General features: G+C 34.4%; 1 protein-coding gene across 2 annotated transcripts in view; it reads left to right on the forward strand.

The window, feature by feature from the left end:
• The window catches only part of GRIK2 (glutamate ionotropic receptor kainate type subunit 2), a 356,624-nt gene that overhangs the window by 119,597 nt on the left and 220,878 nt on the right, over positions 1 to 16,149 (forward strand). For both annotated transcript variants that reach the window (XM_056488408.1, XM_056488407.1), the window contains one exon: positions 1,182 to 1,439. In XM_056488408.1, coding sequence (XP_056344383.1) covers positions 1,182 to 1,439 — 258 coding nt within the window. The remainder of the gene's footprint in view (positions 1 to 1,181; positions 1,440 to 16,149) is intronic.

Genomic DNA, 16,149 nt, shown 5'->3' on the forward strand with positions numbered 1-16,149 from the left:
AGCATAGTTTTTGGAATGCACTTGAAAGACTTGGCAATATTTTCATCAAGTTGAAAAGAGTGTGCACAACAATTAATTTTGAATTGATGAGAAAAGCAATGCAGCGAGATGTGTTTCTACTGCTTGCTTCCTCAGCTGTCAAGATCATTGATGGTGTAGTAACAGAATTAATCAAACCCCATATAAATACTTATGTCTAGTTTGGTTTTCATTACTTCTCTCTACCAAATAAGTTGTTTTCCTAGAAGACAGAGCTGCATATACTCATAAAGGTTATGCCTGTGGTAGTGAATGAGACAGGAGCAGGGCATTGGCCAAAACTCTGGTCTTCAGTATCGACTATTTTTTCCTGCCTTCATTTTGGCATGTCCTAACAAATATTCAACAAGATGATACTGGAGCATGCTATGGGAGATGATACAGAACAAAGACTGCTAATGAACAGTACAGGTAGGGCCACCTTGTACCAGAAAACAGGAAGCTGAGCCACCTGACTATAGCAGTACCATGCCAGTGACTCTCAGAGCAAGTTTTATATACTCATACAAGTATAGCAAAACTGAGCATTTCTAGTTTTTCAAAAGGGACACTTAATTTTTTTTCCACTAACAGACGGCAATTTAATTTTAGGGAAAATGTAGGTCCTTAAATTGTACTAGCCAACACGCCTATTTCAGATATAGAAACTCAAATGTCCATTTTAAAGAAATTAACTCTGTGCACATGTAAAATTTCTGAGTAATTAGGAATCTCAGTAGAAATAGTGTTGATTAATCAAGGAAGAAGTTAACACTTTAATAACCTAGACTAGGATACTGTCCTATTTGACCTTTTCCAAAGGTAAGATGCAGCTAAGCACAAACCTGTTTAATCTGTCAGTACTTTTAAAAAGATGCACAATTGCTGGCCTTTGTCACTTCTGCTGACATAGAAATGTTTAATAAACACAGCTGAGCACTACTCAGATGTTAAGAGTCAATATTCATCAGTTTGTAATGAAAGCTTGGAAATATATTCTGAAATTGAAATGTGCAAGCGAAAATGTCATGCAAGAAGGGAGCTCTGTCGGTAAGACAGTCATGTTTCATGGAGCGCCTTTTGTTAACTATGAATTGTGCGATACCTTCTGGCACACTGCCTTCTTTCCTCTCATCATTGACAGACTTCTGTCTCCTCTTCAGCCTGCGACCAGCTGTCCCTTGGGGTGGCAGCAATCTTCGGGCCATCCCACAGCTCCTCGGCCAACGCCGTGCAGTCCATCTGCAACGCTCTGGGAGTTCCGCACATCCAGACCCGCTGGAAACATCAGGTGTCAGACAACAAGGACTCCTTCTATGTCAGCCTCTATCCGGATTTCTCTTCACTCAGCCGCGCCATCCTTGACCTTGTGCAGTTCTTCAAGTGGAAAACAGTTACTGTTGTTTACGATGACAGCACTGGTAAGGCCACAGTATCAGACTATGTGCTCATCTATTCACATGTACAAAGAGAGGGAGGAAGGCTGTCACTACTCATAGTTCATAATGTAAGAAATATTTTATAATTTGCAAGAATTTTACTGGTGAGGCAGCGTATAACCCATAATGTGGACTTATTAGCATAAATATTCTCCTAAGTATGCTTCAGTTGCTGAATTCTGTGTGTTTGAGCTCACAGCTGTCAATAAGTTGGTCACACTGTGTTTTCTGCAGTGTCTTAACAGTTGCTATCAGCTATTTCTTTTGGTTTTACTTAAACTTGGAAGACATACACGGTAATTTAAAAGATACAGTGGTATGCCCAGTGAAGTACAAAGCCTGAAGTACATTCTGGTTCTGCTTCTGGTGTTGGTTGAGTTTGAAAACTGATTTGTTTGGAATTTTATTATCTATTTTTTTAAGATAGAAGTGAAGAAGGAGTCCTGTTTTCAGCTCCTAACAAGTGAAACTAAAGGAAGTTTGGAAGTTTGAATTAAAAGTGTTAAAAATGAACTCCTAACTTTCCAGCTGAAGTATACTGGGTTACTACCTTTCCATTAGTCACGCTAAAATTTGTTTTGCCTTTCGGTTTCACCTTGACAGTGGCACCTTTGAAAAATGCTGCAAAACTTATATTTTATTGGAGGGCTAGTGGTGGTCTGAAATAAGACCTTGGTTAAGAGGAAAATATCACTGTAATGGAAGATATGAGGAAGGCACTTGGCCAAAGAAGATACATTAAATCTTCTTTGAAATGCTGCTACGTTCTTCCATGCTGGTTGATCTGTCATTGTCAGGAAAAAACCATAGTGAGCCTCAAATTCTTCTCATGGTTCATTGAACCTGAAGGCTGTTGATGTGCTCATTACATGATGCTCCTCTCTATCCAAATCTGAAATTAAAAAAAGTAAGGTCGAAGAACCATGTGAGGATACCTGTAGGGAAGGCTTACTCTGCTGGATAAACAGCAGTTACTGCAGCAGGACAGAACACCTGCTTGCTGTTCCTGCCTAGGTAAGATGCATGTATAGCTACCAAAAGGTGAGGAGGTAGCAGAAAAGTCATTATAACTGATATTTTTCTTTATGCCTTTTAAAAAAATTCAAGGCAATGATGTTTACAGGCTGTGCCATGACAAGTTTGTTGGCTGATGTTACCAAAAGTTTAGGGCAATAAAATTTTTGATTTAAGCTTTAAAATAAAATTTTAACATTATAGATTCAACACAAGCAATATGTAGCTTGTTTTTTCTTTTCCCTCTCTTTTTTCTAAATTTTTAAATTATTATTGTTCTGAAATAGGAAAGGAAGTTAAAGCCTCAAATTTTAACCATGTGATGATAGAAAAAAGTTATGGTGACAGAATTATTGATTTAGGTTTGTGTACATTGGAAATATTTCACTTTGATTAAAATAATTTAGAGCCTTACTATTTTTTCAATAGCAGGTTACCTCTTAAAACAGTTAATTCAGTTAGAAAATTCGTATGTTTTAATACTTTGAAACTGCTTTGCTCAATGCTTTCAAGTAATTTTCTTCTGTCCAAAAAAAGTTAACAAAAAAATATTTCATGTTTAATGATCTCTCCATGTTCAGAGATATATTGTTAACAGCCTTGATAGACCTGATCTCAATTAAGCATGTTTTGAAGCCAGGACATAAATAGAAGTAGGCATGAAAATGAAAAAGAAGATTTTCTTGTATATATTGTGATCTACTTGTTCTACTTATTATTACTCTTAATATTTAAAAGAGAAAAAAAACCCCAAACATAAACTCTTTTATCGTAATTTTAAAATAAATTTCACAATGAATTAGTAGACTGAGTTATTTAGTCGATTTGGAAAGCATAAAGAATTATTCCAGGATATAATCTCTTTAAAATGATATTTCTTTCTGGAGTGGTCAGACCCTTCATGTTATGATAGCAGCTGTTCCCATGGGTGAACAGTAATTTCATCTACAGCACCTTCTTGTTTTTCCCTTGAAATCAATTTCTGTCTGAAGAGGCAGAAAAAAATTAATCAGTTTTAAAAAGGTTATCCTCTTTCTTTTTTTTTTTGTGGTGTCTGCTTTAAGTGAATTTAAATTCTACTTTTCAAAAGAGTCAAATTCTCTTTGTTAGTAGCAACTGCCATGGATAATTGCAGGACTGCAAAAGCAAATGACATTGTTGGGAAGACCACAGCATCACTTGCCTTTGAAGTACATACAGGAACAACTCTTAGCTATGAGAAACTATCAGTCTTAAAGAAATAGATTTTTATATCTGCTGGAATTCAAGGGCAAACTGGTGGGTTTTGAGGCAGGGGGAGAGGAACCTTTTGGAAGGAAATGGTTGCTTGACCTTAGGAAGGGTTTCTCTCCTATCATTATCCTATCACAGGATAAGACAAATATTCAGTTGTGAGTCTAAGACTGGAGCTGAATATAGTGTTTCAACTAAGATTTAGAAATTGTGGTGTATGACTTGTGCCATTTAAGACTTTATTTCAAATCAATATAATGAAGGCAATGAAGACAAAATATTTATCACTGTTTTTGTCTGTTTCTTCCATTTGATTAGTGATGCCTTAGTGTAAAATGGACATAATTCTTAATTCCTTTCTCCTTTGTTTCTCTTTTCATCACCCACATTTTACACTTCTTTATTGAATGGTTTTTTAGGATGATAATGTATGCCTTTTTAATGATGATTTTAGAACTATGGATTTCCTTTATCTGAATGGGCAATTCCTCAAAGGGCATCCTGATCAAGACAAAAATATGTTGGTATAGCAACTACAGTGATAATTTAATTACTAAAACTTTTATTTTTAGGAGATTCATATTTGCTTTATGTATTTTTATTGTTATTATTATTGTAAACATAGATGCAAAAGGAATTAATACTTTTATTATAGAGAGGAAGAAAAAGTATAAAGCATGCATAAACTAAGTCTAAATTTTTCTCCAATAAATTATGAGGGCTTTCCCCTATGCCAAAGTCCTGCAAGATTGTAGGTTGACTCTGAGGGAGAGCATGATTTCATGTATCTAGTTAACTATTTATATTTCTAAAAATGTGTTTATGTCCTTAAATGTTAGGGCTATAATGAATTGGTAAAGTTTTGTAATAGTAAAGGAGAGACATCTCGTCTGCTTCAGAGTTAAAAAATAAATAAATTGTGTCTATGCTCTTCTGCTCCTCAGTGTGGAATATGTCCTCTAGAGTAAAAACAAATGGTAAAAGCTGTGTGGCTATTTGACACTCTGTAGCCAGTAAAAGGCCATGTTAACTCTGGCATCACTCCCAGAGTTATGCTAAAATGCACAGTTCAGCTGCCCCTGGACGCCACCACTGTGTCCAACTCTATGTTCCCACCTTGTATGAAGAAAAGCCATTTATGTGGCTGATCCATGGAAGTGTAGATGCACTCTTCCATATTGGTTTTGTTGTGCCTTTCAATACACAGAGTAGCTGCCTTCAAAAAGTTAATGAGCTGTCCCTGCCTCTGAGGATAGAATTATAACTAGATGGTGTTTAAGGTTCCTTCCAACCCAAATAATTTTATGATTCTATGAGCTGTATAAAATAGATATTGTATTTGGTCTGGATCTAATTTAGTTTGAGCTTGGGCAGTATGAAGGTGGTACAGGGGAAGTCAGTGCTTGTTTAGAGCCCAATTCAAAATAAGAGAAAATTTAGAATCCCAGTTTCTCTTTGTAATAATCCAAGAAATTACTAGTAAGAGAGGCCATTAGTTTGTTGTGTCCCTCATTGAAGCATTCTGCCTGTATTCTCAGAGAACGAATATCTGTACATCTTACTCCTAATTTGAGAAAAGGCATAAGTTATTTCTAATGCACTTATGGGTAGCAACCAGAGCCTGCTTTATGATGCAGAAGTGGCTAAGTCAGAGAAGATATTCATCATATACAGTACAGCTATTGCTCCTCATATCAGACTGAGCCTCAGAATACTGTTTTGTTCTGTGCTGATCAGACACACCTCGTGTTCAGGAGTCTGGAATGAGGAATGCAGGACAGCTTGCTGCAGGAGAAAATAGAGGTTTGTGCCATGATGAAATAGGTACAGAGAAGCTTCTAGAGGGATATGATCAATAACAGGGGAGTGAGCAAAGATCAGATTGAGTGCAGTGTAATAAAGAAGACTCAAGACTATACAAATGAGATGAAGTAGATAAATTAACTAGAAAGGTTAATTCTACCTGGACTCAGTAAGAAGAGATGGTGTTTTTTGCAGTGGGAGTATAGTAATAGAAATAAAAATGAACATAGAATGGACAAAGGTTTTAATATTATAATAAGGCCTCTGCCCTGGTAGTATTTTATGGAGTAGGTATTGTGGCACTATGTAGATGAGTTTTTTCTTTCATAGAATTAGAAATGTGTGTCTTTTTTATGTGGATCTCTGTTTTAATAGTCCTGTACTTGCTTTCATTGTTTGAATTTTTTTTTTCATTAAATAATAGCTACTTTCTGCTACCTTCTATGATTTAATTTCCTTTTTTTTTCTCCTATCTCTCAAGACTTTTTTTTTAAATGCAGCCCATTGGTTGTAAAAGCAAAAATATTGTAGTGGGGCTCTAAAACATTTTTCTTACTAAAAAAAAAATAAAGATTGCATCCTTTGATTACTTTAAATGGAAAAGTATATTCCTTTTAACTAATATTTCATGTTAAAAAACAAATACAGAAACAAAAAAAACCCCCAGCAATACCTTCCCCCTGCAAAAAGAAAACAAACAAACCCAAAACCCCAAATCCAAAAAAACTCCAAGATTTAATGAGAAGCTGGTTACTTTTTCTCCCTCCTTAAAGTAATTTTGGTCTCTTTGTTAATTAAATTCCACTAAACTGTCCCTGGACACTAATTAAGTCCTTTCAGATTTGCAGATTTGCTACAGTCAATTGTCTTTAAGAAAGAAAAGTGAAAAAATGACAAAATGTTCGTCAGCTGCATGTCCTAATGGATTTAATTGGTCTCAAAGCAGTAACTTAATTTCAAGTACATATTCTAATCTCTGTGCTAAAGCAAACAGACCAGACAAACTGTAAATAAGTTTGTGAATCTCAGACAACTTAAAAAAAAGGAAAAAATACATGAATAGTTAGATGATGAGCTTTTAAATTATAGTGGCACTTGTATAGATATCAATATATTGATACTTTTATATACCAACAGAATAAGTTGATATAAACAGGGTTCTGGATGTTTTTTCTTAATTAACTTTTGTTTTGGTCTTGAGTGGATGAGTATAGACACCAAAAATCTGTTACATCTATGAACAGAAGCCAAAGTAAATGCTGAAAAATTAAGAAATAAAAATGTTTTGTGTTGGTCTTTAGTACTGAATCTTGTGCTTTAACTGAAATGAAGGAAGTTGAAAAATCACATTTTGTTGATATATTCACTCTAGTAGCAGGTCCCATTGATTTTTAATAAAATGACAATTTATTTCTTGGGACCAGTATTAAAATTCCCATTATCCAGTTCCCACTGTATTTGGTGTTATTTTGGCCTCACCTTGATTTTATGTACAGTTCTGGCCCCCACTATTTAAAAATATTATTAAGGTACTTGAATGTGTCCTGAGTAGGCCAACAAAGCTGGTAAAAGGGCTGGGAGGCATGATGTCCTATGGGGACTGTGGGCTTGTGGGGTTGGGAGAAAAGGAGATTGAAGGGTGACTTCATTGCTCTCTCCAGCCTCCTGAGGAGGGGAAGCAGAGAGAGAGAAATGCTAATCTCTTCCTCCTGATATCCAGTGACAGAACACGTGGAATGGTGCAAAGTTTCATCAGGGGAGGTACAGACTTGAAATTAGGAAATATTTACTTATTTATTAAGAGGTTGGTCAAACACTGTAACAGACTTCCCAGAGAGAAGGTTGGTGCCCCCAAGCCTGTTTGTGTTTAAGAGGCATTTGGACAATGACTTCAACTTGCTTTTACTTGTTCAGCCCTTAAATGGTTAGGTATTTGGACAAGATGATGGTTGTATGTCCCTTCCAATTGAATTATTCTATTCTATTTTTCTAAATAAGAAATGTTATCTTATTTCCTGATAACTTACATCTTGTGGTTTGTTATGGTTTTTTGTTTTACCCTGTACTGAAGGACTGCTGAAGGACACCCTCTTTTGTAGTTAATATAATTTTAAACTAAGGAAAATGAGATATCTTGTGGGTGACATGGATGTGGGATGATGGCAAGTGGGCAATATTGCTAAAGGGTTAAGGAGAAAAAGCTTCTAAGTGATTCAAAGTGAGTTTTGGCTAGGGGCAAATTTCTCTTTAAGGAGAATATATGTAGTGCACTATAAAAATGAGGAAAAGTTTTTAAGATATTTGAGGTAACTGGCAACTGAGAAGACAAAGAAAATCAGTTGGTCTGAAAAGGCCTGGTTGTCTCTGCTTCTAGATGAATGAATTAAGTAGCATGTCAATTTATGTGAAAAGTTATTCTCCTTTCTAAACAAATTTATATAACAGTAATCTGTTCTGAGAGAGAAGGAATGAGAGTTGAGAATGCTATATTTGAAGGTTTGAAACTGTTGTAATAACAGTGCATTTCACCCCAGTTTAGAAGACAGGACTTAAATTTGGTCATCTATATCAGAAACTTATAAACTGACAGGGTTGGCATGAAGTATAATGTATTTCAGTTTTGAAATCTTGATATTTTTGAAGGGAAAAGTTTGGTCAAGAATAGATGACTGGCAGAAATAAGATGAAATTTCTTGAAGATAATCTGGGGTGCTCAGTCCACAGTACAGTAGGAGGTGTTTGCTGGGAGTAGATGAAAGAAAGCACAAAGGAGTACTGTTATTGTGATTTGAATTGCTGTGAAACAAGATCCAAAACAATCACTAAGCTATTAAAATTAAGGAGACAAGGTTTTGCTTCCCATCCATCTAGAATCATCTAACAAAATTAACCACAGGCAGTATTTTAATATCAACAAATATCTCAAACTAGGTGTTTGCTGGGAAAGGAAGTATAGAAGGACATTGGATAAGAGACTTCTGAAAAGCCTTAAATGAGGTGATCTTCAGTTAAAAATTACCTTTGAGAATATGGATAGTAGACAACATTTGAGAAGTTTGGGTAAAGTAGGCAAGCTCAGGTGCATCCCAACTTTGATATTTTCCAGATTTTGAAATACACTTATCCTCTTTCCTTATCTTTAATTAACATCTAAATCATCCACCTATTCCAAACAACTTCCTTCCTGACATGGAACTTGCTTAAAATTGGATAGAATAAAGTGAAGTTGCAGTATGAATTTGTTAATTGGGCTTTGTTTTATTGGTTTTGGTTTGTTTTTGTTCTTGTTGGTTTGGAGTGTTTTGTTTTGCTTTGTTTTGTTTGGGGTTTTTTTTTGTTTGTTTTTCTGGTTGATTGGTTGGGCTGGATTTTTTTGTTCTTGTTGGTTTGTTTTGTTTAGGTTGTTGTTGTTTTAAGTAGACCAGTTAACTGAATTTCTCTTCCTGGGAAAAAGAATCCTGTTTACTTGTAAGCTCTAAAAATGTCTAAAAGTCTTAAATTGGCTGAAACTGTGAGTTTTCCTTTATCAGGAACAAATAATGTAAAACTTTTTTTTGCCAGGCCAGTGTGCCTTGTGGGCAAGAAAAAAACCCAGCTGATGTGATGAGTATTGAGTTAAGAAAACCAAACTGTTCAAGTTGACATTCATATATGCAAATTAGAATCATAGGTACTTTATGAAACTGTCAAATGGATGCAAAGTAAGAGTAATAAACATAAATAGATTGGTTGCAGCTTACTGAAAAGATAGACTTGCAAGGTTAATTTTCTCATGTGAAGAGCATATAAATTACATATGCAGGTGGCAGTCTCAGAAGTTACAATATTCTAGAAAATATAATTTGTGTTAAAGTATTTTAATGGTTCTCTCTCAATCATAAGACTTGGTCACATTGTGGATAATCCAACAAAGGCATTATGAGAAAGAAAACATAACATTGAACTCAGGTGTCTGATCTGAAATTCCATGTGTAAGAAATTCCTGGGTAATTAAAATTTCATCTGCACATAAAAACAGAGTCTCATTTTATTACATTGCTCTTTGCAACATATCTCAGGAAAGATGAGGATTCTCCACATCAGAGGTTAAGTAAAATATATTCTGGGAGAAGACTCTAAGAACATTACTTTTCTGTAGTGGAAGTGGACAAAAAAGTCTTGCAAAAGGAAACAAATAAATTATCCTTTATGTTAGAGAATAGTTAGACACATATTCAAAACTGTAGCAGAAAGGCCTCTGCTAGGAATATTTAGGTTAGAACAAAATAGCTGGTGTCCTTGAAAAGCTATGGAAAATCCATCACATGAGTTAGGTGGTTTGTTGGTGTTTTTTTCTGGGTGTTGTTGGTTTGTGTTTTCTTTTTTAAAATATTATTAATTTTTATTCTTATTTTTTTTTCAACACCATTCTTTTCATATTGATCTTCCTAGACAGAATAGAAAGAGAAAAGGCAGGTAGGGGTGACTTTCAAAGGTCTCTATCATGACTATTAACTGCCACTGGTTCTGGATAATGTCTCTATCAAATGTGCAGAAACATTAAATTATAAATGAATATTAAGTTGCTCAACTGTTATTGATACTAATTTCTCAAATTTGATTTATATTTATATTATGTATAGATGAAAACTGCATCTGTTTGTACTTTTGTATATTTATAATGTTTTGACTTGTGCAGTTCTAGCTAACATTTATTCTGGTTCTATGAAGCAGATGCAGAATTCAGACTACTGATTGCTTTTGAAGGACTAGGTCGGTACCTTTTCTTCAAATAAATAAATTTGGGTGTAAATCATATCAAATATAGAGACTGGGGTGGTATAGCTTAGCACAGAATGTTAAATGGAACTGTGCTTGTTCATTTCTAATTTGTGCATTATCAATTAATAGTCATTTTGTGTTGCTTTAGTGGAGTGAATTAAGAGGATCTAAAGAAGGGTTATATTTTCCAATGTGAACAAAGCAGACTTGAAGCTTCCCATGAGTATAAACTAGAATGGCATGTAGTTCTGTTCAACATCTTTTCAGTCACCAGTTCAGAAATGTTACAGCATTTGTAACACTTTTATTGAATAATTTTATTGAAGAAAATAGACTTTTAAGCCTTTTTTAATAAATTCAAATTTGGTTAAATTATAATGAATAAAAGCACTAAAAATCTGGACAATGAAAAATATTATCCTGAATGATTACATATTCCATAGTGTCTCTTAAATTCAGAGTGTTTCAAGTGCTGTGGACAGTAGTTTTAAGTGAAGACTCCATTAGTAGTTATGTGCTAAATCTAATTGTGGTATTTGGATGTAGCTGGTTGGTGTATTCCTTTACTAAGACAGTTATTGCACATTTATTCTGTAAAGTTCAGAGATATTTGTCTAGTGTTATATGACTATATCAGCAGTATGGAGGACTTGTGAAGTTAAAGTTTCACCTTCAAGCTCTTTTAGTCTTTATGCATATGTTAGCAATGAATTTAGCTAGTTGTCTGAAGAAAAAGATTTAAATTCTGTTATTATTTTCTGGTGAATGGGCCTGTAATTGTTCTTTGAGAATAATTCTATACAGATTTTTATTAATTTTTTGAAAATCACAGTAAATGTTAACAAGTTAACAAAATGCATGATTCTAGCCCATCTTTCAGGAAAACCTTTAATACAACTCTCACCCATATTTTGGCATATAATAATTGGATTTAGACTTACTGCAACAAGACTCAATATTACATTACAAAAATAAATCTATGAATTTAATATAGATAAATTTTCAAAATCCATAAGGTACTTTATGGTGTTTTTCTAGAATAAATAGTATTTTTCTATTTTCTGTTTTTCTAAGGAACAGAAGTGGGGGTAATATTTACAGAAGCTATAACAATGAATATATTCCAGATAGTGCTTTAATTTTTTTTTTGCTTTTGTGGATTTGAATAAACTTAAGAACTTACATCTTACAGAAGAAATATCTAGGGAACTTTTGATCCAAAGAATTGCTTCTTTCATTAAGTCTGGAAAATTTTTTATTATGCCCAAATACAAAAATATGTGACAGGAAAACTAAATGAAAAATGAAAAGAGGAAAATTGAAACAAGATCAGTTTCCCATTCTTGTATGGGGCATACATTTAAGATTTATCCAAACTGAAGTAAAATTTTACTCTTATTTCAGTATTACATATTTTGTCCTCTGGTTGGGAGAACACTGAAATATACTTGTGATGCCAGTTCATTTGTGAATTGCTCTGTGCCACTCTCAGTTAAAACATTATTGTCTTAATTCATTTCAGCTTCAATTGCTGAGCTTTTCTTATCTCTTGCACTCTTACCAATTCCTTTTTTTAAAAGCAAAAATGAAGCTGATTTTGCTTCCAGGAACAAATGTGCTAAGCTGGTTTAAATTCCATCTGAGGATGTCCGTCTACGCATCTTTTCAAACTAAGTGGATTTTGATTTATAGTGGGCAGTGTTTTTTATTCAGCTTTGTATAGTTTGATACAATAGCAATACTTCTGTTGTGTGTCTAGGAATTGCTAACTTGTTCTACTGCTTCTTTTATCATGGATCCTGACATGGATCTTTTATCCTTTGATTGTAGCATATCTTTTCTTTTCACTCTTCACCCTCATTAACCTGCACTGCTCATAGATCAGCCACTTGAGGGATAGTAATCCATACAATTATGAAAATTACTTTGAAATGCCCAGAACTGTTACTCCTTATTGCTGTAACCATCATAATACTGAATTAATCATAAAACTTAAAAAAATGTTCAAAAAAGCATGTTTAGAAAATAGAATAACAACAGCATTTCAAATCAGGTATATCATAATAGAGTATTTGACATATATAAGTGTCAAAAGTAGCCAGAAACCAGAAAAGGTGACAAATATAATATATTAATAGGGCAGAATGTTGTCTTAATTTTCAGCATTTTCTTCAATTATGCTATTTGTTCTTACCTTTCCACACATTAGATGCAAAGGTGAGGAAAGGATGGACAGGACTCTGAGTTTTATATTTTTGTTTTTCTTCTAGCTGTTGTATGCTGCATCTGATAAATACTCAGGTGGCATGAAAAGAGGTTTTTGTCATCTTGGTATGGTGATCTTCAAGATCAAAACTGTTCCATGAGCTGCAGGTCTTTTCTGAACTTTAGTAGCACATTGATTCTCTTGTGGAACTGTATGAGATGGGTAGAGGGCTTTTTTCACTGCAGTACTGCAAAGCCTTTATTAGAAAAGAATTGTTACTGGAAATAAGCTGAATTTGGATTGGCTATTTGCAGCTATAAAAGATGTTCACACCCAAGCTCTGCTGTGCTTGCTTAGCATATTTAAGGAAAACAATACAGCTGATTATTGCCTTGCTCTTCAGTCACAGCTGGTTATGCTGAAACAGCAGTACAATGGATTTAGCATTCTGATGCTAAGACCCAAGACACAGAAAAATTAAGTAATATGCACAGTATTGGAATAGAAATCTTGACTGTCTATGGAGTTAAACCTGGATCCAGGATTTCAGTGATTTTTGATTTTGACCCTAAATCTAGTCTATTCTATATATGTTATTTTAGTAATTGCAATTTCAATATTAGTCATGAATATAATTTTAAGCACTTCTGCTTTCCTGTACTAGGTAATTGTATAAAAATTATTATTCATTTTAGTCTAAAAGAAAGGGGGATTGAAATTTAGGGGTTTTTTTTACTGGTTTAGTCTTGGCACATAATTTTTCACAATAATTCAAATGCATGGTTTCAATGGTTTATATTTCAAATGCATGCCATAGCTGCACAAATATGTGTAATTAAAAATACAGTTCTTCCTTTTTTTGTTGTATGTTTTAGAAGGGAGAATTTTCTCAGATATTGAGAATTAGAACAGGCTGCCCAGGGAATTTGTGAAGTCACCATTCCTGAAAGTTTTCAAAGAAATGACTTGGCACTTAGTGCCATGCTTGAGTTGACATGGTGGTCTTTGGTCAAAGGTTGAGCTCTATGATCTTGGATAATGTTTCTATGATTCTATTCCATTACAGGCTAGGAAAAAAAATGTCAGAAGAAACTGCCTAGATTGAAACATTTTCTCTGATTACTGGCATGGCTATCATCCAAGAGATAGTTTTAGAAAATGTTTTCAGTAGGAAATAATGTAACTTTTATTTGCCCTCTCATACTCACTGGTCCAGAACTGGCTTTTCAGGGTGACTAAAACTTTTAGTTACTGATATGCTCAAAAGAACTATATTACTTACTCCCCCAATCTTTCCTTTCCCTCTTCTCAAGAATCCCAAATTGATGATCAAATTATTTTTCCTTAAGCATAAACTGCTCCAGTGTAAATTCTTTAAATGTGTTTGTACAGGTTAAAGGCCAGATATAGGCAATGTGGAACTTGGAATAGATTCCTTAAGATATGATAGAACGTGTCAATATAGTCTAATGTTGTTTTGATTTATAAACTGTGGTTCTTTTGTATCTTTGAGGAAGAGTTTGGCAAATAGTCACACTGTATGGTTTGATAAGGAGATAGGGACATAGGTTTAGGTAGTTGGACATTGTGCTCACTTTATACATCTGCACTTTTTCCCCCAGAAGGAAATTGTGTCATACAAATACACCTCCAGAATTAATTTGAGGAAATATTATTGTTGTCACGGACAACTCTTGTATATTGCCTGCCCTCATGAATCTAATTTTTAAATTTTCAGCTAAAGACATTTGAAATAGAACAACTAAATTCTTTACAAAGACCTTGTTAAATAGAGTTTTCTTTAGCAAAACTTCTTTTGAAGTCAGTTACCAGACACATTTCCTCCTTTTTACTGATTCAGTACTATCATTTCACTTGTAGAAGTCCTGTTTGACAGCAAAATGAGTCAACATAATACTAGATATCCTTGAACTCCTCTTCATGTCACTGCCACTAATCATAGTACATTTTAAATACTGCAAGCTGCAACTGGCATCGGATTCTAATGCATTAATATATATATATATATATATGAAAATGCATACACTTGTACTATTCTGATTGCTATCCAACCTTTTAACTACATGACTGAAAAGTCCTGGTAAAATTTTGGACTCTAATACAGATTTTATTAGTAGCTTTAATTATGTTTACAGTGAAAAGACAATTTTTTTTCCTGGACTATATATCTTAGAATTTATCCATTAAAGACACCATTGCTAATGTATCTAAATGGAATTAAATATAACTACTGATCCTTTCAAGAATGCTTTACACTGCTGGAATTGAGTGAAATGATCTTAATGTAGTAAAAAAAACTTAATATGAATAAACATGAAAAGTGCATAAAGCTGTCTTTTTCCTTTGTCTCTATTTCCTCTGTGCTTTTTTTAATGGTGTTGCTCTATTAGATAGAACAGCACAAAGAACACAGAACAGCCCACTGTTCAAGAACCCCTACTAGCTAGTGCAATTTAATACTTTCACTAGAGATGTTTTTTCTTTTTGTTGAAGATGATAAAACTAAACTTTAGAGTTCATGGGTAAACTCTGTAAGTCATTTTGCAGCAATTAACTGTTCCTGTTGATGCAAAAAATTATATCAATGCCAGTAAATCAACATTCTCCTTCCTTCTACCCATATCCCTTTCAAAGCCCAATACACAATGTGACTTTTCTGAGACACAACCAAAAAAACTGGGCAGGGGGCTGTCAGGGTAAGAGGAGAGAGGTGTGAGAAGAAACTAAAAATAGAAAGGCTGTTTCCTGGTGGTTCTGCAAAGCAGTATATTATTAGCTTTGAAATTTTTGATGTGGTGAAGATAAGGAGCAGCCTTTAAAAGAGCATTAGTGTTTTCTTACAGAAAGCCCATTGCAAAGTGCACTTGCTTGCATTCTTCCTGTGCAGCACAAAGGCAGCATTAATGGAAATGATAAATAGTTTGATGAGCAGGCCAGGTGGCGCAGCAATGGCCCGCAAGACTGCTGAGCTGGAGACAGGTTTTAAAACAAACTTGGGGCTCTTGCTTCCTGGACTGGTTGAAGTTGAACATGTCGAGGAGGTAATGTGATTGATCTCTTTGGAGGAAGATGCCAGCTGGAGAGCTCACAAGCTGCTCCTTCAGGATTCTCCTTAACGATGAATTGATGGCAGCTTCTGAAAAGAGTTACTCACACCGCACTCTTCCCAGCCATTCAGAGGTAGGGCTCTATCACTGGGGCTGCTAAAAGAAGGAATTGAGAGTTTAAGGGGACAGGAAAAAGGTGTCCCTGGTGAAAGAAAATGCAGGAAGTACATTCCCAAAATGCCGCTATTATTTCTATACTGTTGTAAAATAGATTTTTTTTTTTTTTAGGGGCTTGTACACATAAATGGTTGTATTCTGTTTGCTTTGGGGTTTTTTTTTTGTCAGTTTGTTTTATGGTGGGGTTTTTTTGTAATTTGTTTTACATTACATGGGGATCTTATAAATCCTGATAAAATAAGGATTTCATCTCAGGCCTGCAATTCGTATTGTATTTTAAATCAATTATTTTAAAATTATTCTAGACATTTGTTCAATAAAAATATTCTAGATCTCAAAATCATGAAGAAAGGACTTGTTTTCTTCTTAGTTTCACAGTCCTTGTAGTTCTTGAATTACATTCCTCCCTTCATTGAAGGTTCTGATAAAC

Source organism: Oenanthe melanoleuca, chromosome 3 (genome assembly GCF_029582105.1).
Source record: "Oenanthe melanoleuca isolate GR-GAL-2019-014 chromosome 3, OMel1.0, whole genome shotgun sequence".
NCBI classification, from domain to species: Eukaryota; Metazoa; Chordata; class Aves; order Passeriformes; family Muscicapidae; genus Oenanthe; species Oenanthe melanoleuca.